This window comes from Cherax quadricarinatus, chromosome 47, assembly GCF_038502225.1.
Source record: "Cherax quadricarinatus isolate ZL_2023a chromosome 47, ASM3850222v1, whole genome shotgun sequence".
Classification (NCBI taxonomy): Eukaryota; Metazoa; Arthropoda; class Malacostraca; order Decapoda; family Parastacidae; genus Cherax; species Cherax quadricarinatus.
In genome coordinates, this window is record NC_091338.1 from 669,146 (window position 1) to 695,474 (window position 26,329).

At 38.1% G+C, this 26,329-nt stretch overlaps 1 protein-coding gene across 5 annotated transcripts in view; it reads right to left on the bottom strand.

Moving 5' to 3' along the window:
• The window catches only part of MED31 (mediator complex subunit 31), a 39,461-nt gene extending 15,127 nt beyond the window's left edge, over positions 1–24,334 (bottom strand). The window contains exons 1-4 of one of the 5 annotated variants that reach the window (XM_053787836.2): positions 24,090–24,334; positions 17,592–17,678; positions 11,266–11,349; positions 3,841–3,937 (exon numbers count right to left, since the gene is read on the bottom strand). In XM_053787836.2, coding sequence (XP_053643811.1) covers positions 3,841–3,937; positions 11,266–11,349; positions 17,592–17,678; positions 24,090–24,126 — 305 coding nt within the window. In that variant the 5' untranslated portion in view covers positions 24,127–24,334. Of the gene's footprint in view, positions 1–3,840; positions 3,938–11,265; positions 11,350–17,591; positions 17,679–20,587; positions 20,815–24,089 lie in introns of those variants that run through there. The other 4 variants (XM_053787835.2, XM_053787838.2, XM_053787837.2 and 1 more) reach the window with 4 other exon arrangements.
• Positions 24,335–26,329: the final 1,995 nt, after the last annotated feature.

Consider the following 26,329-nt stretch of genomic DNA (forward strand, 5'->3'; position numbering starts at 1 on the left):
TTTGTTGAAGCCGAGCCTGAACAGTTTTTCGAGGCATTTGAAAACCAGGCCTTGAGGTGGCCTGAGGTGCATTGGGCAGCATTGGTGCATACAGTGTTATTAAGGCACAGGAGTTTACATCTGTATGCTACCCAGTTAAAGAATTAGTATGTAGCTAAGCTTCTTATGAAACTGCAAAATAATTACTGCTAAGATTATTTCTACAAAAGTATGCCCTTATCACAAATATGAATAGCCATACAAGATTATACGACATTTTGAAAACAAATGAAGAATTGAAGTAATTCTAAATTATAAAAATCCATTTTCTGCTACAGTGCCAATACAAATTAACTCTGTCATTATCTCTTACGTAGATCTACGTTAGTGATGTCAGTGTTGCTCATGTATATCTATGTTTTAAGCACAGTGCCCTCAAATATGCTGTGAACATTATATTTTTGCCTAGACATGAGAGAATGGGTCTGTGTGGAGTGTGCAAACAGTTTAAAATAATCCTGCCCAACCCAGTGCATGATGTGAAAACCAAACCTTTGACCTTGGGCTAAACTTAAAATGGTGACTTTGAAGTACTTTCTAGGATTTTTTTTATTGACTTATTCTTGGTATCAATTGATAGAAAGGAAAACATACTATTGAAAGAGACGATTTTAGTCAGTTTCGGGATTGGAAATAGCTTGAAATATGGCTCAAAGTGGCAGAATATTAAATTTTTGAAGGTTTTCATGAGGAAGGGTAAGGCCCCCATCTACCCCTCCAGTCTGTTTCATGGGTTCTACTAGATCAACTTCGATTACTGGGATGCTCTCGACCATGACCAATTATTCTTGGTTAAATATTATTAATCCAAGAAATAGGGAAAACTTTGTGTGATGATGGATTCAAATTAGAGGGCAATGGAGTATAGGAGAGGCCTGGAGACATGATTAATTTACAGGAGGATAATTTGCTTTATTGACAGGAATGCATACTGTGTTTATTTTGGAGTGTCTTTTAAAACTGGAATTTGTTGAATTGTGTAAAATTAGCGAAATTACCAATTTCTGTGCACTTTATAACTGAATGGGCAGTTTCTTGTGCTCATCTGATATAGCAGAAAACGTACTAGCAAAATAGTTAAGAATTTGGACAACTGAGTAATGTAACTGGATTAAAATAGGAATCAAGGGCAAAATCACTACTGTGTAAATGCACCTACACCACCAACTTGCATATGCAATTCCGTAAGTTTTCCATTATACAGAAGGGCCCCGATTTACGGCATTTAGCTAATACAGACATTGCAAATTATGACCAAGACTTGTTACATGGCTCCCACCCCCACCTGAATGCTAATATAGTTTGTGTGTGCCACTGTTTGTGTATAACCTCCACGAGCTCCACATCTCTCTATTACGTCTGGAAACTTTGAAAAATTTCAAGTGTTTTAAAGTTATTGTATATTTTATATGTAACCTGATAATTATACTTGTGTGTACCTGTACCTAAATAAACTTGCATACTGTGCTGGCATGCAGGTACACAGTAAAATCACTAAAAATGTCTCACTAGTCTTGAAGATGCCATATTAATAATGATAATAATAATACTAATACGTAATAACAATTGCTCTGGGGTGCATTAAATGTCATATATTTATTTTTTTTTTTCAATAAGTCGGCCGTCTCCCACCGAGGCAGGGTGACCCAAAAAAGAAAGAAAATCCCCAAAAAGAAAATACTTTCATCATCATTCAACACTTTCACCTCACTCACACATAATCACTGTTTTTGCAGAGGTGTTCAGAACACAACAGTTTAGAAGCATATACGTATAAAGATACACAACATATCCCTCCAAACTGCTAATATCCCGAAACCCCTCCTTTAGAGTGCAGGCATTGTACTTCCCATTTCCAGGACTCAAGTCCAGCTATATAAAAATAACTGGTTTCCCTGAATCCCTTCACTAAATACTACCCTGCTCACACTCCAACAGATCGTCAGGTCCCAAATACCATTCGTCTTTTATTTAATCTACTGCACTAACATGAAGACAACCTGTACACACTGTTTGTTTTGTGGGGCAAATGCTTCAACAATTCGTGCAAATGTACGTGCATGAACCAAAAGTAGACAGGTATTAATACACGTTTCGTCCGACTCCCCTTACACATTCATCTGCTTGTTTACATTCTCAGCATCTATCTCCTCTCTCTTTTTTTTTTTTAACAAGTCGGCCGTCTCCCACCGAGGCAGGGTGACACAAACAGAAAGAAAATCCCCAAAAAGAAAATACTTTCATCATCATTCAACACTTTCACCTCACTCACACAATCACTGTTAAAATATATTTTTTTTTTATAAAAATAATTTTAGTTTTTATTGTTTTTTAACCCTTTCAGGGTCCAAGGCCCAAATCTGGAGTCACGCACCAGTGTCCAAGAATTTTCAAAAAAAAAATTTGTTATTTTTTCTTATGAATTCGTAGAGAATCTTTTTGTGAAGGTAATAAAACAAAAAGTACGAAATTTGGTGGAAAATTGACGAAATTATGCTCTCGCAAATTTTGATGTGTCAGCGATATTTACGAATCGGCGATTTTGCCGACTTTGACTCCCATTTTAGGCCAATTACATTATTCCAATCAACCAAATTCTTAGCTATTTCACTAGTATTACTTCTATTCTATCGACTGAGCACAAGAAATCGCCAAGTCAACTGTTTCAACTACAAAATAAAGTGATCGGAAATTGTTAATTTGGCCAATTTAACACAAAGTTCAAAATATTCCAATTTCAAAATAGGGTCCAGAATGAACAATGTAGGCATTCCTGGCACTAAACTAACATTTCCTCTGTTCATTAGTTATGTTTTGAGGCTTTACAAATAAATTCCATTTTGATTTTTTATTCACATAATGAATTTTTATTCACACCAAAAAATAGAAGATTTACTGTTATGCAATACTGTAATAATTGTATAAATATCATCACCATATTTGTGAATGTATATTAGACCCACCAGCTGACGTGTATTAAACGTGTGAGGTCGTTTGTTTACTCTTGAATATCGGCAAAAATTTAACATTTCTGCTACTTTGAGCTCAGTTTCAAGCCATTTCCAGTGCTAAAACCAATCAAAATCATCTCTATTTCTGTAATATGTCTTCCATTCTATCAAATGAGACCAAGAAATCGCAAATACAACTATAAAAAACATACGAAAAAACACTGCAAAGTTGCTGTTTTAATCGAAAAATCATGATTTAATTTTTTTTCTCTCATTATACACAGTGTGCTGCAGGATCTGTTTTATGTGGTGCACACATACCACATAGATGTATTCTCTCATATCTAGGCCCAAATGTACCACTCACAGTTTATCAGAGTGAGCTGAGCTCATGGCGTAGATCTACGGTTTGGACCCTGAACATAAAGCCGTAGATCTACGGGACGGACCCTGAAAGGGTTAATGCCCAGTTCTAATATATGTTAGTGTAAACTTGTTATCCAGCATTTATATGCATTTAGTATAAGTGGTAAAAAGGGAGTTCTGTTTTACAGCTGTAGCCTGGAACCTAACCTGTTGTATAAGTGGGGCCCTACTCTATTTCATATTTTTTTGGCGTCATTAGCTTCAGAAAATGATTCTCTACTACAGGATTTTCGAAGAAAATGATTTTGTTTTAAATTTATAACACTGTCAGCACTCTTAATTTTTGTGGTTTGTGACAGTGAATGGGTTAAATGCAATTATATCTCTAGAAATTCTATAATAGTAATCTGATTATACCATTTCACTACCTAAATATTTGAGAGGTGTTTCACACTTATAAAACTTGAAAGTTCAACTCACTTACTTTAGGTATTTTGCATACTCCGGTTCTTTCCAGTACTGCAGATATTTCAGGTAGTTAATGAATGTCTGTTCCTTGAAGTACCCACGCTGGGCAAGAACTGAGAATATAAATTGTATAGTTAGTACATTACTGTACATAAAAAAATGAAGAAAATTTTCTTTTTAGCACACCAGCTCTCCTCTCCCACTGATATAAGGTGACCCCCCAAAGTAGAAAACACATTCAATTTCATTCATGGAATCACTGCCTTGCCAGAAGTGTAACAGTAGCAGCCGTGACATTTATAGAGCATTTTGACCACTTTGCCATAAGTGTGCTGACACCACAATGCAGATGACTTTCAAACAACATCATCCTCACCCTTCCTTCAGAGTGCAGACACTGTACTTCCCACTTCCAGGAACCAAGTCCAACTAATTGGTTTCCCTGAATGCTTTTAAGTACCGGTCAGACATAGCAACACAATGGTATCTTGGTACAGAGGACATCTTCCACAACTTCATTGCTTAACTACTAGTTATGATTGAGAAGGGTTGCATTCCAGAGGAACCTGCTTAGCATGGACCAGCAGGCTTGCTGGTCCATGCTGTAGTACTCCTTAATTCTTGCCTTCTTGCTCCTACTAGTGAACCCTGCCTCCAGTAATGTCCGAGATCTTCTACATCTCACTTTCGACAGTATTTAAGATTCCATTCTCATACTTCAGCTTGGTTTTATTCCAGACCATAGAGCTGAACTCTTCTCCAGGATCTCAGCCTGCTCCAAAGTTGATGGACTACTCTATTCTACAGCCACTACTCCTGCTGCCTACAATCCATTCTCCTCTATCTGACTGAAGAAGCCTACCACATAGGCTAAACGTTTCAACAATAAAGAGACCCAACTGTTGCACATGTTTTCCTTGTCAGCTTGTTGGTATTATATACTATTTTCATCATATGTATGTATTTAATTTCTTCAAAGATTCCTTAATGCTAGTGAAGGGCTCTTGAGCCAAGGAATTATAGCTGCCCCCCCTTCTTTGGATCAAACCTGATTGCTTCTCATTTCCCAGGTACTGTATAATCCTTGGACATCAAGTAGGTGTGTGTGTGAGCATGTTAGGAGAGGGGGTAAATGGTTTTTATGACTTGAGGTGCTATTGGAGTGTGAGCAAGGTAACATTTATGAAGGGCTTCAGGGGAACCAGTTAGCTGGATTTGAGTCCTAGAGGTGGGAAGTACAGTGCCTGCAGTTTGAAGGTGTGGGAATCTTTGTAGTTTGGAGGGTAATCTGAACTGCAGTATCAATATGCCTCTAGCAAGACAGTGATAGAGTGATGGTGAAAGTGTTTCTTCTTTATAGGGTTATCCTACCTCTGTGGGAGATGGCCGGTGTGTTTAATAATAATAATATTAACAATAATAATAATAATGAAGAACGAGACACTTGTGCAATATTTGGGAATTTAAACTGTGGAATGTTTTGCCAGCTAATGGCTTCTTCAGTCCATACAGAGAAAAAGTGGAAGATGAAGAGGAGTTTGAGGTACCTTTACCTTTGATATATCTCTGAAGAATTTCAAGTGTTTAACTACTCTCGGAGCCTGGCCATGGGCCAGGCTCATCTGTTGCTTGCTGGATCAACCAGGCTGCTGCTGCTGGAGGCCCGCTGCCCCACACATCCGTCACAGCCTGGTTGATCTGGCACCTGGTGAAGATACTTGTCCAGTTTCCTCTTGAAGGCTTCTACACGTTCCAGTCCCTCAGCCTGGAGTCAATGGAGACTGATTACTTCGCCCATCATTTTCCACTGTTCTTCTCTGTATCGGACTGAAGAAGCCACTAGCTGGCAAAACATTTCCACAATAAAGATCCCCAATATTACACAAGTATCTCATTCTTCAGCTTGTTGGTTTTTCCCAACCATTCACATCAATAATAATACTGTAAAAGTAGGCCTTAGACAAGGATGTGTGACGTGGATGTTTTGGGTCACCCTACCTTGGTGGAAGATGGCAGGTGCAACTTAAAAAACTGATGCCTTAATTGCACAAGGGCCCTTTTTGTCTTATTGTTAAAAGGAGGGAGAAAGCAGATATAAAATCAAGTAAAATTTTACATAAATACTTCAACTGCTTCAAAGTGCTAACAATTCTGAGCTGCACCTGATATATTTACTAATGAATGTATACAAGGTTTTTGCTTTATAATAGAAAGTTTTCACTTGTGTCAAAGTGATAAACAAGTGTGTAAGGAATGACTCAAAAAGTATACTACTGTACAAAGCAGTAGGGTCACATTATTATATTCATGGTGAAGCACTAAACCCATAGGGGATATAAAGCAACTAAAGAATGAATAGTAAATATGCTTGATTCAAGGAGGGGATGGCAGATATAATTCCTTGGATCAAGAGTACTTCATGTGCATCAAGGTAAAACCATGAGGGGAAGAAACGGTACAGTTTAGAAAACAGAAGAATGCAAAGCAATGCACTACTTTAATTGTGTGAAGCACTAAACCTGTGTTGGTCATCCAGTGCAACAGTGGATGTTCAGTCTTTTGTCTGCTTAACATGAGACATACGTTACCATATGGTATACTTCTCTCTCTCTCAACACACCGGCCGTATCCCACCGAGGCAGAGTGGCCCAAAAGGAAAAAAGAAAGTTTCTCCTTTTACATTTAGTAATATATACAGAAGAAGGGGTTACTAGCCCCTTGCTCCCGGCATTTTAGTCGCCTCTTACAACACGCATGGCTTACAGAGGAAGAATTCTGTTCCACTTCCCCATGGAGATAAGAGGAAATACACAAGAACAAGAACTAGAAAGAAAATAGAAGAAAACCCAGAGGGGTGTGTATATATGTGCTTGTACATGTATGTGTAGTGTGACCTAAGTGTAAGTAGAAGTAGCAAGACGTACCTGAAATCTTGCATGTTCACGAGACAGAAAAAAGGACACCAGCAATCCTACCATCATGTAAAACAATTACAGGCTTTCGTGTTACACTCACTTGGCAGGACGGTAGTACCTCCCTGAACAGTTGCTGTCTACCAACCTACTACCTATAATGGTATACACTTATCTACCTAATAAAAAACATATTAAGCGTAAGAAATCATTTAAGAAATTGTAGGACTGTTTGATACAGTATAGTACTAACAACTTAGGTGTGGCAGCATTAATATCATTAACAACCTGGAAAATACAGTATGAGAATAAAATTACTGCACAAACATGGCATGCTAGGAGACTAACAAACTGCTAAGAATTGTTAATGTTCTGATCATTAGCAAATTTTGGCACAAGTCCAAAATTAGGGTGGCAAATCTAAAAATTTAAAGTGCAAGTTAACCCTTTCAGGGTTTCTGACGTACTAGTACGGCTTAGGCACCAGGGTTTTTGACGTACTAGTACACATAAATTCTAGCGCCCTCAAATCTAGTGAGAGAAAGCTGGTAGGCATACATATGAAAGAATGGGTCTATGTGGTCAGTGTGCGCAGTATAAAAAAAATCCTGCAGTACACAGTGCGTAATGAGGAAAAAAAAAAAACTTTGACAGTGTTTTTGATTTAAAACAGCGACTTCGCACTGTATTTTCGTATGGTATTTATGACGGTATTCTAGTTTTCCTGGTCTCATTTTATAGAATGGAAGACGTATTACAGAAATTGAGATGATTTTGATTGGTTTTACAATGAAAAGTACCTTGAAATTGAGCTCAAAGTAGCAGAAATCTTCGATTTTTGCCAAAGTTCAAAAGTTAACAAATCATGCTATGCATCCAATACACATCAACTGACGAGTCTAATATTCTTTCACAAGTGCACTGATATTATTTATACCATTTCTACACTAATGCAGTAGTCTGCATAACAGTAAATCTTCTATTTTTTGTGAGAATAAAAATTCAAAGTGGAAAATAAAAGAATGTAAGAGGGGATTGGGGACATGACTAATGAACAGAGGAAATGTTATTTTAGTGCCAGGAATGTCTTTCTTGTTTATTCTGGACCCTATTTGGAAATTGGCATCTTTTGAAATTTGTGTGAAATTGGCAAAATTGCTAAATTCTGACCACTTTATTGGATAGTTGAAATCAGTAAATGGGTGGTTTCTTGTACTCATTTGATAGAAAAATGGAGTTCTAGCGAAATAGTTGATTTTTGTCGACTAGTACACTGGAATTGGCCGAAAATAGGGCTCAAAGTGGGCAAAATCGCCGATGTGTAAACATCGTCGAGACCGCTAACTTCGCGAGAGCATAATTCCATAAGTTTTCCATCAAATTTCATATTTTTAGTGTCATTATGATCGGGAAAAGATTCTCTATCTTTTCACAAGAAAAATAATTTTTTTTTTTTAAATTTGGTGACCCTGAGAACAAGTCTGGGAGAGGGTCTGTCAACCCTGAAAGGGTTAAAAATGGGATTATAATTCCACATATTACTCAGTAAGTAGCAAGTCAAGAATTTCAAATTCAGTTTTTCATATCAGTAGATTTTTTTTTTTAACATGTCAGCCGTTTCCCACCGAGGCAGGGTGATTAAAAAACCTTTCATCATCATTCAGCATTTTCACCACCATTCATACCAAATCACTGTCTTACATAAGAACATAAGAAAGGAGGAACACTGCATGAGGCCTGCTGGCCCATACTAGGCAGGTCCTTTACAATTCATCCCACTAACAAAACATTTGCCCAACCCAATTTTCAATGCCACCCAAGAAATAAGCTCTGATGTGAAAGTCCCACTCAAATCCAACCCCTCCCACTCATGTACTTATCCAACCTAGATTTGAAACTACCCAAAGTCCCAGCCTCAATAACCCAACTAGGTAGACTGTTCCACTCATCAACTACCCTATTTCCAAACCAATACTTTCCTATGTCCTTTCTAAATCTAAACTTATCTAATTTAAATCCATTACTGCGGGTTCTCTCTTGGAGAGACATCCTCAAGACCTTATTAATATCCCCTTTATTAATACCTATCTTCCACTTATACATTTCGATCAGGTCTCCCCTCATTCTTCGTCTAACAAGTGAATGTAACTTAAGAGGCTTCAATCTTTCTTCATAAGGAAGATTTCTAATGCTATGTATTAATTTAGTCATCCTACGCTGAATGTTTTCTAACGAATTTATGTCCATTTTGTAATACGGAGACCAGAACTGAGCTGCATAATCTAGGTGAGGCCTTACTAATGATGTATAAAGCTGCAGTATGACCTCTGGACTTCTGTTGCTTACACTTCTTGATATAAATCCCAGTAATCTATTTGCCTTATTACGTACGCTTAGGCATTGCTGTCTTGGTTTAAGGTTGCTGCTCACCATAACCCCCAAGTCCGTTTCGCAATCTGTATGGCTAAGTTCTACATCATTTAACTCATAAGTACTAGGGTTATGGGCACTCCCAAGCTTCAGAACCTTGCATTTATCTACATTGAACTGCATCTGCCACTTTTCTGACCAAGAATAGAGTTTGTTTAAATCCTCCTGAAGTTCCATAACATCTACGTTTGAATCAATTATCCTACCTATCTTTGTGTCATCGGCGAATTTGCTCATATCACTAGTAATTCCCTCATCAAGATCATTGGTATATATTATAAACAACAACGGGCCCAAGACTGATCCCTGTGGAACGCCACTTGTTACAGATCCCCACTCGGATTTAACCCCATTTATGGACACTCTCTGCTTCCTGTCAGTGAGCCATGACTCGATCCACGAGAGCACTTTTCCCCCAATGCCATGAGCTGCCACTTTCTTTAACAGTCTATGGTGCGGAACTCTATCAAAAGCCTTACTAAAATCTAAGTAAATAATATCAAATTCTTTATTGTGGTCAACAGCCTCAAAAGCTTTACTGAAGAAAGTTAATAAATTAGTTAGACAAGACCGGCCTCTTGTGAATCCATGCTGAGTATCATTAATCAAGCTATGCTTATCGAGATGGCTTCTTATAATCTCAGCTATAATTGACTCTAGTAATTTGCCTACAATTGAGGTCAGGCTTATTGGGCGGTAATTTGACGGTAACGACTTGTCCCCCGTTTTAAAAATAGGAGTTACATTAGCCATCTTCCACATATCAGACACTACACCTGTTTGAAGAGATAAATTAAAAATATTAGTTAATGGTTCACAGAGTTCCATTTTGCATTCCTTAAGAACCCTTGAAAAAACCTCATCAGGACCCGGCGACTTATTTTGCTTCAGTCTGTCTATCTGCTTCACAACCTAGTGACTGATGTTACATAATTTATCTTCTTCTAGCCCACTATAAAAATTAATTACTGGAATATTGTTAGTGTCTTCCTGTGTAAAAACTGAGAGAAAATAATTATTTAAAATCAAGCACATTTCATTCTCTTTGTCAGTAAGGTGCCCATAGTTATTTTTAAGGGGACCTATCTTATCTCTAACTTTTGTTCTATAGACCTGGGAAAAACTTTTTGGGTTAGTTTTAGAATCCCTAGCAACTTTAGTTTCTTTGCAGAGGTGTTCAGATATGACAGTTTAGATTCACTCAATAAAGCTAATATCCCAAACCCCTCCTTTAACCCTTAAACGGTCCAAACAGATCGACGTTCAAATTCGTAGTGCTACGAAAGTAGATCTACTTTTTTTACATATTTTTAAATATAACAACAAAAAAATGTAGATAAAAGTTTTTTACACGTTTTCAAATGTAAAACAAAAAAGAAGATCTACATTTTTTTACATACTTTCAGATGTTGAAAAAACATATATATACGTTTGGACCATTTAAGGGTTAAAGTGCAGGCAATGTACTTCCCACCTCCATGACTCAAGTTCAGCTAACTGGTTTCCCTGAATCCCTCCCCAAAATATTAACCTGTTCATACTCCAATATACTGAAGTGAGAGATATGGAAATGTAAAATAAACTCACTGAAAAAGGAGGGGCATCACAGGCACAGAGAGAGAGATAATGAGAGAGAGAATGAGAAAGAATGAGAATGAGAGAGAGAATGAGAGAAAATGAGAGAGAATGAGAGAGAATGAGAGAAAATGAGAGAGAGAATGAGAATGAGAGAGAATGAGAGAAAATGAGAGAGAGAGAATGAGAGAGAGAATGAGAATGAGAGAGAATGAGAGAAAATGAGAGAGAGAGAATGAGAGAGAGAGAAGAGAGAGAGAGAGAATGAGAGAGAGAATGAGAGAGAGAGAGAATGAAAATGAATGAATGAATTCATGGCCCAAGATTTTTCAACCACTGAGTGCCAAATCAACCAGGCTATGATGGCTATGTGGGCCAGTGTGCTACTAACAAACATCTTGATTAAAAAAAATCAACAAGGAAGTTTGGTCTAAGACTAGGCTGTGAAATAATCACATGATGAATAATGAAAAACAATCACATGATGAAAAATGGCTCTGCATTTGTCAGCTAAATACACTTACACAATAAGTAGTTGGGGTTAGCCAGACACTGGACAAACTCCAGCTCTATCTGGAACCTCAAGCGCTGTGCATCCTCACTTTCACCTGTAAAGGAAAAATATGTTATATTTGTTTGCAAGTGACAGTACTTCACATAATGAATAAATTAACAAATATTGAAAGTAATATAAACAGAATATTTAGTACCACTGACAATGAAGAGTTACAATTTATGTAACAAAACTCCTCCTTTAGCAGATAGCCCAAAACTTCTTAAGACATTATTTTTATTTGAAATATTAGGTTCACTTGAAAGTTAAATAAAGTAAATTGCCCTAAATTGTAATTTATAAGAGAAGTTTGATAATTAAAAATATGATTTTTTCTATGCTGCTAGTTTTGACAGTTTTATAACTATTTTCTTTAGTCACTATGTAGAAAAAATATTTAATTAAACTACATATATGCAATGCAAAAACAGTAAAGTCAGTTTCATATGAATATAGGAATCTGTGCTTCTTTGAAGCTGAATTGCTAAAATGATGCAAGAAAAACATGGCAAAATGTTCTTAGCAATCAGAGGAAAACAAATTCCAAAATACAATATCAACATAACAGTTCTTATCACATCTGGTCATGCAGCGAGTGTCAGAGTGGTGCATGTAAATGTACGAGTATTAAAATTACGAGACTACTTTTTGTCAAATAAGTTACTGGGTGGCAACAGATGGCATTGTATGTAGTGCTTGCTCACTTATATTGTTTACACTGTATTTTGTGTGATTCTTAGCATATTTTGCTAGCAATTACCCTTAGCTATGGCTCGGGTTAATATCTACATAAGAAACTTGTCATTAGCTATGGCTATTGGCAAGTTAATCAAGTTACAAGGAGAATTAATCAAAGGGCTGGAATAACATTTCTTTGTGAGATGTCCTCCCTGTAACATCAGATTCATTATGAAGCAGTCAACTACAATCCTGGCAATGCTGAACTTTTGTGATTACCTCTGCAGCTCCAGTAAAAATTCTAAAATTATCCACTTAGGAGTGATACCACTGCAAAGCAAACCCGTTTCATTTATGCTAATGTTTAACCCTTAAACATTATTACACAAGTGCTGTGTCCAGTGTACTAATACGCACAATTTTTTGTACCTTCAAATCTGCCATGTACCAATATTTTTGACGTTAGCACAACTATTCAGGTCATCTTCAATCTATTTATACATTTAAAAAAATCAAAGGCCAGGAGGGTGCACACAGTGTCATGGTTAATTACACAAGTGATGACTATGTGTCTGACGTACTAGTATGCCTAACTAGCAAATGTAAACCAATGAAACCAGGAGCTGTTGTTCCTCCACCAACTTCCTTACTAGCAAACAGGGTGTTGAAGTGGCATGAGGAAGGCTTTGTCATTCCAAATTTATTATAACTTTGTGATGCTAACTATGGAATTCAACCACAAGGCCCACTTAATACATATATTTAACCAGGTAAAAATCAAACACTGACTTAATTCTATATTTTGAGTATTATTCTGAAGCAATTGAAAAATGTAAGTATGTATTCCTCATACATAGTGCTAGAAGACCAAACTAGTAAATTAAATACACATTCCAAGTGGAGTAATATTGGAATAAGTATTTCCTCATGTATGAAGTCCTAAAATACCATTAACATTTGTTCCAGGGTTCTAGAAAAGATTATGTTGCAAAGACACCAACAGAGGGGATGTTATGGTAGTAAATTGTAATATCAAAGATGGAGCCCAGCCCATCACAGTCTGCCTGCTGCTTAGGTCGGGATGTAACTGAGTAGGCCTGCAACCTAGGCGTTCAGTTATAATAATATCTTTATTTCTACATGTACAAGGTATACAGGCCTAGCTGACATCAATGATATACTACTATATAGACAGCCGCTTGTTATGCAGAGCATTTCAGGCAAATTACGTCAGTTTTGTCCCCGGATGCGACCCACACTGGTCTACTAACACCCGGGTACCCATTTTACTAATGGGTGAACATGGACATCCGGTGTAAGGAAACATGCCCGGTGTTTCTACCCTCGCTGGGAATTGAACCCAGACTCTCACCATGTGAAGCGAGAGCTTTAGCCACCAGGCCACAGGGCGCTGTAAGTTCAAAAGGGAAGTCATGTGCCCCTAGTGTGGACAAAGGATGGTGCATATAAGGTACTGGCACATAATATATACCACACAAGTATTGCACCACTGACAATAAACATATCTAATATCATAAGAAATTAGTGTAAATTGTGTTAAACATTAAAAGCAATTAAAAACAGAAAAACAATCATATCTTGGCATTAATAAATTGTAAATATTGCTGATGCATTTACATTGCTGTTGCTGCTGGGTGATCATTTTTTAACACCTTCAACACACCATAAAATCATAAGTATTTATCAGATTCCGCTTGATTTAGTAACTTAATTCAGAAAAATACACTTTCATTCTATATGAACTTTTTTTTCAAAATCTTCCCCTTCCACACAGGAACTTTTATTTGGGGTATGCCACAGTTTAAGGGTTAATTAAAGTTTCCAAGAGACCATGGTGGGTTAAAGGAGTAGTGATGAATTATTATTACAAGACCTCTGTTGGCCTGGCAAAATTGATATACCGGCAAAGCCTAGGAACCAAGCGTGCTGGAACATCGGTGTTGTACCTGTGTGTGTAAGTGAGCCACAGCCAGGAGCTATGTCTCAACCCCTGCAACCACATATAGGCAAGTGCTTTGCACCATGCGCCTAAGCCTGGTGCTGCTTCCTGGCGGGCGTAGTTCAAACCTAGAGCCAGGTCCACGAGTGTGTGTTTCATTCTCACTCACTCAGCAAACCTACCATCAGCAGGACATCCCCTCCCCCCCTCCAACTCTCTCACTAGGTCTTGACCTGGAATGGGCTAGCAACCAACACATTCCCTCCAAAGATTATTATTATTATAACCTTTCAGATATAAAAATGTTTAACATCTGGTACCAAAAAATGTTTTAATATCCAGGTATAAAAAAAGTTTACTATCCAGGTATCAAAAAAATGTTTACTGTCTGAGTATCAAAAAATGTTAATATCCATGTATCAAAAATGTTTAATATAAAATTTTTTTAATATCCAAATATTAAAAATGCTTAATACATATAAAGCTATTAAATACACTTAACATATGGTATTAAATATGTTTAATATACAGATATTAAATATGTTTAATATACATGTTTATAGAGGGGCAACTGATATATCGGATTATTATTTAGTTGTAGCTACAGTTAGAGTAAGAGGTAGATGGGAAAAGAGGAAGGTGGCAACAACAAGTAAGAGGGAGGTGAAAGTGTATAAACTCAGGGAGGAGGAAGTTCGGGTGAGATATAAGCGACTATTGGCAGAAAGGTGGGCTAGTGCAAAGATGAGTAGTGGGGGGGTTGAAGAGGGTTGGAATAGTTTTAAAAATGCAATATTAGAATGTGGGGCAGAAGTTTGTGGTTATAGGAGGGTGGGGGCAGGAGGAAAGAGGAGTGATTGGTGGAATGATGAAGTAAAGGGTGTGATAAAAGAGAAAAAGGTAGCTTATGAGAGGTTTTTACAAAGCAGAAGTGTTATAAGAAGAGCAGAGTATATGGAGAGTAAAAGAAAGGTAAAGAGAGTGCAAAAGGAGAGCAGATGATAGAGTGGGAGAGGCACTGTCAAGAAATTTTAATGAAAATAAGAAAAATTTTTGGAGTGAGTTAAACAAGTTAAGAAAGCCTAGGGAAAGTATGGATTTGTCAGTTAAAAACAGAATAGGGGAGTTAGTAGATGGGGAGATGGAGGTATTAGGTAGATGGCGAGAATATTTTGAGGAACTTTTAAATGTTAAGGAAGAAACAGAGGCAGTAATTTCATGCACTGGTCAGGGAGGTATACCATCTTTTAGGAGTGAAGAAGAGCAGAATGTAAGTGTGGGGGAGGTATGCGAGGCATTACGTAAAATGAAAGGGGGTAAAGCAGCTGGAACTGATGGGATCATGACAGAAATGTTAAAAGCAGGGGGGGATATAGTGTTGGAGTGGTTGGTACTTTTGTTTAATAAATGTATGAAAGAGGGGAAGGTACCTAGAGATTGGCAGAGAGCATGTATAGTCCCTTTATATAAAGGGAAAGGGGACAAAAGAGACTGTAAAAATTATAGAGGAATAAGTTTACTGAGTATACCAGGAAAAGTGTATGGTAGGGTTATAATTGAAAGAATTAGAGGTAAGACAGAATGTAGGATTGCGGATGAGCAAGAAGGTTTCAGAGTGGGTAGGGGATGTGTAGATCAAGTGTTTACATTGAAGCATATATGTGAACAGTATTTAGATAAAGGTAGGGAAGTTTTTATTGCATTTATGGATTTAGAATAGGCATATGATAGAGTGGATAGAGGAGCAATGTGGCAGATGTTGCAAGTATATGGAATAGGTGGTAAGTTATTAAATGCTGTAAAGAGTTTTTATGAGGATAGTGAGGCTCAGGTTAGGGTGTGTAGAAGAGAGGGAGACTACTTCCCGGTAAAAGTAGGTCTTAGACAGGGATGTGTAATGTCACCATGGCTGTTTAATATATTTATAGATGGGGTTGTAAAGGAAGTAAATGCTAGGGTGTTCGGGAGAGGGGTGGGATTAAATTTTGGGGAATCAAATTCAAAATGGGAATTGACACATTTACTTTTTGCTGATGATACTGTGCTTATGGGAGATTCTAAAGAAAAATTGCAAAGGTTAGTGGATGAGTTTGGGAATGTGTGTAAAGGTAGAAAGTTGAAAGTGAACATAGAAAAGAGTAAGGTGATGAGGGTGTCAAATGATTTAGATAAAGAAAAATTGGATATCAAATTGGGGAGGAGGAGTATGGAAGAAGTGAATGTTTTCAGATACTTGGGAGTTGATGTGTCGGCGCATGGATTTATGAAGGATGAGGTTAATCATAGAATTGATGAGGGAAAAAAGGTGAGTGGTGCGTTGAGGTATATGTGGAGTCAAAAAATGTTATCTATGGAGGCAAAGAAGGGAATGTATGAAAGTATAGTAGTTCCAACACTCTTATATGAGTGTGAAGCTTGGGTGGTAAATGCAGCAGCGAGGAGACAGTTGGAGGCAGTGGAGATGTCCTGTTTAAGGGCAATGTGTGGTGTAAATACATGTATTATGCAGAAAATTCGGAGTGTGGAAATTAGGAAAAGGTGTGGAGTTAATAAAAGTATTAGTCAGAGGGCAGAAGAGGGGTTGTTGAGGTGGTTTGGTCATTTAGAGAGAATGGATCAAAGTAGAATGACATGGAAAGCATATAAATCTATAGGGGAAGGAAGGCGGGGTAGGGGTCGTCCTCAAAAGGGTTGGAGAGAGGGGGTAAAGGAGGTTTTGTGGGCAAGGGGCTTGGACTTCCAGCAAGCGTGCATGAACGTGTTAGATAGGAGTGAATGGAGACGAATGGTACTTGGGACCTGACGATCTGTTGGAGTGTGAGCAGGGTAATATTTAGTGAAGGGATTCAGGGAAACCGGTTATTTTCATATAGTCGGACTTGAGTCCTGGAAATGGGAAGTACAATGCCTGCACTTTAAAGGAGGGGTTTGGGATATTGGCAGTTTGGAGGGATATGTTGTGTATCTTTATATGTGTATGCTTCTAAACTGTTGTATTCTGAGCACCTCTGCAAAAACAGTGATAATGTGCGAGTGTGGTGAAAGTGTTGAATGATGATGAAAGTATTTTCTTTTTGGGGATTTTCTTTCTTTTTTGGGTCACCCTGCCTTGGTGGGAGACGGCCGACTTGTTGAAAAAAAAAAAAATACAGATATTAAATATGTTTAATATCTGGGTATTAAAAATGCTTATTACCCAGGTATTAAAAATACACACATATATATTTATAGTTTTCCTGCATTGGAATTTCATGACAACTCTGAAGTTTTATTTTTGCATGCACTGAGGTAGAGGAATCTGGGCTTATGAGATATGGGGATACCTTTCTCCGATCACAGTAACCAAAATACACCTAGATATTATAAGAATAATATTCATGGAGGACCATTAAACCCGTAAGGGTTATACAGCGCCTGGGAGAGTGGGAGGCAATAAGGTTCTTGCCAAGGAAGGGAAGGCCAGGTCCAATTCCTTGGATCAAGAGTCCCTTGCCAGCATCAAGGAATCTCTCATGAGAGGAGATTTGTAGATAGCAAACATCCAGGAAGATACTATCACATGAGTGTGAAACAGAAGTCTGTTAAGTGTTTGCACTTTGGTAGCATTACTAGTCTTTGAATTATGCAAGATGACAGGGAAATCTTATAAACTAACTTACATTCAGTAATAGATCTTATTCCTGTAATATTTCCATTCCAATTTAGGAGGCCTGGTCTGAGACCAGGCCATGGTTGGGCGATGATTTCTGGAACCATTAACAGATAATAGAATTAGTGTCATTATTATATTAAATACAGTTATATTTATATTGTACTGCCCAATTTTACACATTAGAGTATTACCATCTTTACTCCGAAAATTGTATAAGATTAACATTTTCCTGTATTAGCTTTAATTCAGCCTGAAATGCTGTGTATACTATGAGCTTTGCATTACGGTAGTACGTACATTACTGTACTCATCAAACTGTAATATTTTAAAAAAATCATACCCAATGTGTACTGTTCCAACTGAAAACACTTTACTATAAATAAATTGTAAAAGACAATAAAAAAAAAGCTATTAGCTCAGAAGGTCAGGACATCAAAATGGCCCGAGCACAAATAGAACTCCACGCCGACAGCAATAAAGGTGCTAGCACTGGTGTCTGGATCTTCTCAAGCCTTCATGAAGTGTAAGAAAGATTCATTAATAATTGAGAAAAAAAGTTTAATTAATTATGGCACAGGACAAAGGAGTAAATGTAACGTATGATGAAGTATGACGTTGATAAAGCAAGTGTATGATTTAAAGGAACAGAAAGCCAAAGGTTAAGAATTACAAAAATGACTTGGTAGATGTTGAATGCATTAACTTGTGGGGGGCCTGCATGCCAAGATGTTAACAACATTTCATATGAATGATTTTACCAGCAGCATATGGAAAGTATTCCCTTGAAAAAATATCAATTGACCTAACTTAATATTTAAAGTTTAAACACTTGTCCAACATCTGGTTATTTTTATTGTAGACGTTTCGCCATTCAGTGGCTTTATCAATACAGATTCTTGGTCATAATTAGAAAGCAGAAGAACTATATACAACCACGGTGCTCTAAACACTACCTCTAAGGCTGAGGGACTGATTACCTCATCTTTTGTATCTAGTTCTTCTGTTTTCTAATTATGTACAAGAATCTGTATTGATAAAGCCACTGAATGGCGAAACGTCTACAGTAAAGATAACCAGATGTTGCACAAGTGTCTTAACTTACAACTTGTCAGTATTGTATACCTGTCTTGTCTAACTTAATATTCAAAACAATGATGATTATACTGTACATGGGTGGATGCACAAATTAAAGACTACATGATATTCATCTTGTAAAATTGGCAGAAGAAAGAGCTTATTCAGATGTTAGTATTACTAAATATTTAAATGAATCTACTCTGGTAAGGGAACACTATTCAACCTATGATGAACATAATGATGAGACAAGATTACCTTGGACAGGTATGATATTTTCTTGTTCGTTGCAACTAGAATGCAATATATGATTTTAAAGAATCTACAGAAAAAATTTAACTATCTTGACCTGAATATACAACTATATTCTGACCTGTGCTAAAGCAGGTAGCATACCCTTGTAAATTTTTAATCACGGTGCCCCATGGCCTGGTGGCTAAAGCTCTTGCTTCACACGTCGAGGGTAGAAATACTGGGTTGTCTATGTTCCCCATCAGTAAAATGGGTACCTGGGAGTTAGTCGACTGGTGTGGGTTGCCTCCTGGGATAAAACTGACCTAATTTGCTCGAAATGCTCTGCATAACAAGCGGCTTTCTATATAGTAGTACGTCATTGATGTCAGCTAGGCCTGTATACCTTGCACATGTATTTGTAGAAATAAAGATATTATTATTATTATTATTTGTAATTACAATGTGCCTATTTGTAGCTACAGGAGCAGAGCTATGCTCATGGTGTCCTGCCTCAGAGGTTCATCACAGTAAAGGTGCTTAAAATATAAAATTGAATACAGTAATACCTATGGAGGTTATATATATGTCTAGACGAGAGACACAGTATGGGCCCCCGATGGAAATAAGGGATTATAGATTTTTTTTTTTTTAACAAGTCGGCCGTCTCCCACCAAGGCAGGGTGACCCAAAAAAGAAAATCCACAAAAAGAAAATACTTTCATCATCATTCAACACTTTCACCTCACACATAATCACTGTTTTTGCAGAGGTGCTCAGAATTATAGGTTAAGTCATCATAACATGTCAATTACGTATGTCTGCTGTAATTGCTTTACATGGCTGCTGCTTGTCGGATTTCAGTCATTAATTATGGTTTGAATTTTACAGTATTAAGCTTGTTCTGTAGCGGGGATATTTTGTAGTACAAATGGTAAAAATGCAATCCAGCATAACAAAATTAATCTAATCCAACATAAACTAACCTAGCATAACACCCTTACTCTGCCACTGTTACTGATGAAATTGTTTACTTTTGGCCAGGTACACGATGTGACTCAATATTAAACTCTGACCGACCCAGACATGCTGCGCAACCTGAATTAGTGGTATTATTTTCACTAATATCTCCTAAAATAACAACTTGCACAAGTATTACTTACTCATTCCCTGGTGTACACTGGTTGTATGTAGTGTAAAATGTAAAGTAATGCCTGAGTTCTGACGAGTAGTTGTTGTTAACTATAGCCTTTTTTTTTTTTTTTTTTGCAAGAAGTAATATACAAACCTGAATAACATTCTGTACTACTGACAGGAAGAAATAAATCCTTTGTGAACCTAAAGTATATGAAAACATCAATCAAGGAATATAACCCTATTAGGTTGTAAATCATGCTTACACCACAAGCCATAAGACTGCAGCAAACTCATGCTCATACCATAAGACAAATAAGTGAAGCAAACATGCTTATACAATCCTCAAGCAATCTATAAAATTGTTGGGGCATGAAAATTGTCACTTTTTTTTACTGTCTGCCTAAACAATCAGTGGATTTTCCAAGAATTCTCTTAAAAGCTAAAATATCTGGAATATATGTGAAAGATGACTTGAAAGTGAAATATGTTTCTTAAAATAAGCCTCAGGTCTTACACTAAGCTTTTAAAGACAAAACGTCCGGAGGACCCTAGCCAACCCACCTTCGTTGACTCCATGGTAAGAGTATGACGATTTTCTGCTCATTCTAGGCATTGGAGCGAGTTAAAAGGGTTAGTCTACACCACTAATGAGTGAGCAGGCACACGGTGTCAAGGATGAAAGTCACTACCACAGAGTGTGTGAGGTAGCTCCGTCTTGCACTTCTCTGTTCAGTCTCGGTGTAAACAACTTACCCCGGCCGGCCATGAATCCACATTTGCAGTCTTGCGCATTTTGATGATATATTTACATTTACACAACCTTCCACTCTCCTCCTAACTACCAGCTTTAATAAGATCAAATGTGAAAAAGTCTAAGTGTGAAGTTACTTGGGAAAAAAATCAAACTATTAAAGGTTAAATAATAAGATATATTATCATGGTACAGTTTTCTTACCTGACGCTGTAGGACGGAGCCAAGAGGGAAGAATCTGATTGTCTTTGGGACATCATAAACCGAATTGAGGCGACCCAATGTTGGTACCGTATTCGTTTCTCGGACTAATTACCTGTTTTGTCTGAATTGCAGTACCTTTGCTGTGCTAGCACTCACATGAATTGCAATACCTTTACTGTGCTTGCACTCATATGTGACATTCCTGGGTACACAAGGTTATTTTTCTTTGCAGGACACTTAACTAGTCGTGGAGGTGGTGGTTAGCAGGTTACAGATGGGTTGTACTTGTATTAACATCCAGCACTTACATTCAGAACACAGGAAGGACTTGTGTGGCATGCAACACGACGGTCACCTTAGTGCACTGCTCAAAATACGACGCCTTTCGCAGGAGTCTTCGGTTATATGCGAGGCCAAAAGGATAGGATGATTGATCTTGGCGGATAATTTTCCTATGAACTTGGTGTGGACTTCGACGCAGTGTGTGGGAGTTTTTCTAGAGACAATGGTGCTTGGGGCAATTTTTCTTCCTGTAAGTTTACGTCGATTTACGTGCAGGCAGCAGTAACGAAAGCATTCATCACAACAGCCTGGTTGATCAGACTAATCCACCACGAGGCCTGGTCTCAGACAGGACCGCGCGCTGATCCCCTCTTGGGGAGGGTCGATGGTGCTCCTGCAAGCAGCAGTTCCTGGCGCAACCTGTTGCTATTTGCAATGGCTGTCCTGCCGAGGAGGGACAGGCACCTAGCAACGTCTGTTGGCAATGGATGAATTCCCTACAATGTTTGTTAACTGTGATCATTACTCTGAAAATTGTTCAAGATTGTAATTATGTGTTCACGATTCATTACCTTTGAAACTTGTCATGATTGTAACCAGCTCTACCTGGAGCTCATTACCTTTGTCAAATCTCATTATTGTAATCAGATCTATTTCATTACCTTTGTAATTAGTCATGAGCGTGACCAGCTCTACCTGGAGCTCATCACCTTTGTACTTGGTCACGATTGTGACCAGATCTAGTTCATTACCTTTGTAACTTGCTCAGCTATCAAAACTTTGGAGTCCAGTCCCTGGACCAATTATGTACCTCTGAAATCTTTTGACTACCGCCCACAGGATGGGTAAGGTGACTACCGCCCACAGGATGGGTATGGTGTGATTACCGCCCACAGGATGGGTATGATGTGACTACCGCCCACAGGTTGGGTATGGTGTGACTACAGCCCACAGAATGGGTATGGTGACTACCGCCCACAGGATGGGTATGGTGTGACTACCGTCCACAGGATGGGTATGGTGTGACTACCGCCCACAGGATGGGTATGGTGTGACTACCGTCCACAGGATGGGTATGGTGTGACTACCGCCCACAGGATGGGTATGGTGTGACTACCGTCCACAGGATGGGTATGGTGTGACTACCGCCCACAGGATGGGTATGGTGCGACTACCGCCCACAGGATGGGTATGGTGCGACTACCGCCCACAGGATGGGTATGTGGTGCATAATAAACATTAAACTAACGCTGATCCCCGAAACCGTCTCCAGGTATATACACATACAACTTACAGTTACACAATAAGTTTTTGGTGAGTGCAATTGTCTTACATGGTAATATAACTATAAATTACCGAGGATAACCCCCACAAAAAGTCAGATAAAGTGACTTATTAATATTCTAATCAGATCTTGTGATTTAAGCGCAATTCAGTCCATGAAATGTTCAATATTAAAGGGATTTTGCCAGGTACATGTTATTTTGTACAAATAGTAAAAAGCGTAAGCAACAAGAACGAGGATAATCTTATTAACCAATATGTTGAAAATAAAAGACTGATTATAATCTTTATTTCTACAAGTACAAGGTGTACAGGCCTAGCTGACATCAATGATATACTACTATACAGAAAGCCCCTCGTTATGCAGAGCATTTCGGGCAAATAGGTAAATTTTTTCCCTAGGATGTAACCCACACCAGTCAAGTACCTATCTACTGCCAGATGAACAGGGACAGCAGGTGTCTTAATTAAGGAAACACGACCTAATGTTTTCACCGCTAGCAATCGAGGCTAGACGTGACTATGAAATTTAAATTTCTAGTGAGTCAAAGACAGATGCAATCACTTTTCATGCACTTTTAAATAAGACAATGTGGGTCATAGTACATTATACCCATTTTTATACAGAAATTTTTCGAATATTTAGCACGACCCCACCCCTTGTTATTTGTATCGTTGTGGAACAGCTTAAACCCCTGAATGTGGCACTTGGCAATCACGTACTGACTCTTCAAATTAAACCATTTCCCAGTTATTACAAAAACATCAACGGTTCCCGCACTCGTAACTAATCTCAACTCCATCTTGCTTCTAGCGCAGCGAGTATTTGTGTAACAAATGCTAAGCAACCCTTTCCTGTCTTTTTTTCCCCCTTCTCATCATTGTTTCTCCCATCACCACCTAATGCCACCGGATCGTTACTACAGATATTAATCGATAATCCCACTTTGTTCTGCTGACAACTGTCATCCCCAAAATCTACAATATCACTCTGACAAATCACAGAGTTCAATTCTATAATACCATATTTCGTTTTATTCCTAACACCCATAAATCTAACTATTTCTAATTTAAAGTGACAACAGCTCCTTCCATTAACTAGTTACTCCTGCCGTAAATAAATGAACACCATCCCTGGCATATATGTCATTCGAGCCATAAAAGTGTTCGTAGATGTCGACAAATAGTACTGCAATATTCTTATAGTGTTTATCAGTCAGCCATTTGCACCAACAGCCTTGAACAATCATTCATTTCCTTGGTAACATGCCTCATATTACAGATTTCTTCCTTCCTAATTAAACTTATTCCTGCCCTAGACCTGCTAATCAGGTGCTGACTTCTATGCCTAACATCATTGCTTCATGCGCTGATTCATTTAATAGGGTTGATCCCTTTCATGATGCAGTTCAGACGGTTAGGAATATCCTCCATCATTGCCCCGGGAAAGCACACCTTCTGCCTCTTACTCCTATCCTTCAAACAACAAAGCCCTGTTCATAAACCTAATCTGTCTGTCCCTAACAAGAGCAATATTCTAACCTCCACTGGCGTGGTATTCTCTATGGTCGATCCGCATTCGTCAAGCACCACAGAGAAGGACTTGTGATCTGAGAAATCACAGACCTTCCCCATCTTCATCTTCAGCCTTTCCTTCCCACTCGTTACGGGAAGTCTTCTCATGGATTCGGCTGGTCTCCATTTCGTTGCTGCTTGTCTCCAAGTTGCTGTTTTGGGCTCACAGAAACCAATTTTATCCCTCCAGTACCAAGATACAAAGAGAATGATGAGTTCTTCAGTTACATAGGTCAACTCACTACTGACACTCGCCCAGCAGCATCCACTGACTGACTCCGTACTAACCGTTGTTTGGTCCTAAAGCGCAAAATGAAGTATAATATTTGCTAATATCTCCGAAAGTAAAAATTTGCACAAGAAATAACAAAGCCGAAAATATAAATTCCTTGCCTGTATTTAAAAAAAAGTAAAATAATGTGAGTTCTCTCAACTCTAACTTGAGGCTAAATTGTATTGACTTTTTGGTTAATTAGGCTATTAGTGCTATTGACTCGCAGGCCTTCATAGCCAAAAAACAGCAGATTTGACATAACAGCAAAAACAATGACACCACCACCAACAAGCACTCGTGATGCGTAGTAACTGTTGTTAGGCACAGTAGCTGCAATTAAACTCCATCAAGAGATGCATGAGGTATAATTCAAACATATACTTGACAATACCAGGAGGTTGTTTTTGAGTACTTAGTTTTAAGCTGAGCACTTAACATATTAGCTTAGCACCTATAGGTTAATACCCTCAAACGGCACAGGAGATATATGCCGTTAAGCATATGAGGCATATGAGGTTAAGCTCGGCTCTTGGGTGTCCTTCAAGAGACCCAGAAACTGGAGCCCAGCTATGTCAAGTGTTAAAAATATGACACAATAAGACGAAACTAGTTTGACGATACCCGTAGAGTTTAATCCAAGTAAAGTGCAGCTGGGGAAGTGATAATGTTTTCTGGGAGGTAAACCTTGCTGCCATATCACGAGAACCAGTAGACTGATTGATGTTTGATAGACTCACATCAGTTATTCTTATGTGACAGGGAATGTAGTAAAGCCTAGAATTGTAAAGAATATAATTAAATGTTCGAATTAAGATTAATTTTCTGAATTTACTGTAGGTTACAGATAAAAAATATCTTCTAACTGGGTGAAAGAAATTGCGTAAAATAATTTAATACAGATGTAAGGTGATATGACATTCCATTAAAACTCTGGTTAAGATCCCAACTGCTTAGTGCCTGACAAGGTAAGTAGGACATCCATAATTTTTTAATAAAACTAGCAAATTGGCACCTATGAAAACCCAATGACAACCTGAACCTTTCCTTCGATTATAAGATACACCAGTGATGAGAGATTGAAATCATCATAAGGAAGCCTTCTCGTGTTATTGCACGGAAACTAATTTGTCCATCATAACTGATAAATTGCATAGCTGGTCCACTCACCATTTTAACGTTTCCGGGTTCAGCGCTTCCTCATGACTTTAATAATAATGATAATAAATGGACGTTCCCTGGAAATTTCTGTCCACGTTTTAGCTCTTATGAATAATGAACAACGTTCTCACGTTAATGCCCTCTTTAAAATTTATAAATACGTAAATAACTGTTTTATTTTTTCTTTCTCTATCAACGATGAGAAATTTCAATTACTCAGATATGGTAAACATGAGGAAATTAAATCTTCATCAGAGTACAAAACAAATTCTGGCCACAAAATAGAGCGAAACACCAACGTCAAAGACCTGGGAGTGATTATGTCGGAGGATCTCACCTTCAAGGACCATAACATTGTATCAATCGCATCTGCTAGAAAAATGACAGGATGGATAATGAGAACCTTCAAAACTAGGGAGGCCAAGCCCATGATGACACTCTTCAGGTCACTTGTTCTATCTAGGCTGGAATATTGCTGCACTCTAACAGCACCTTTCAAGGCAGGTGAAATTGCCGACCTAGAAAATGTACAGAGAACTTTCACGGCGCGCATAACGGAGATAAAACACCTCAATTACTGGGAGCGCTTGAGGTTTCTAAACCTGTATTCCCTGGAACGCAGGAGGGAGAGATACATGATTATATACACCTGGAAAATCCTAGAGGGACTAGTACCGAACTTGCACACGAAAATCACTCACTACGAAAGCAAAAGACTTGGCAGACGATGCACCATCCCCCCAATGAAAAGCAGGGGTGTCACTAGCACGTTAAG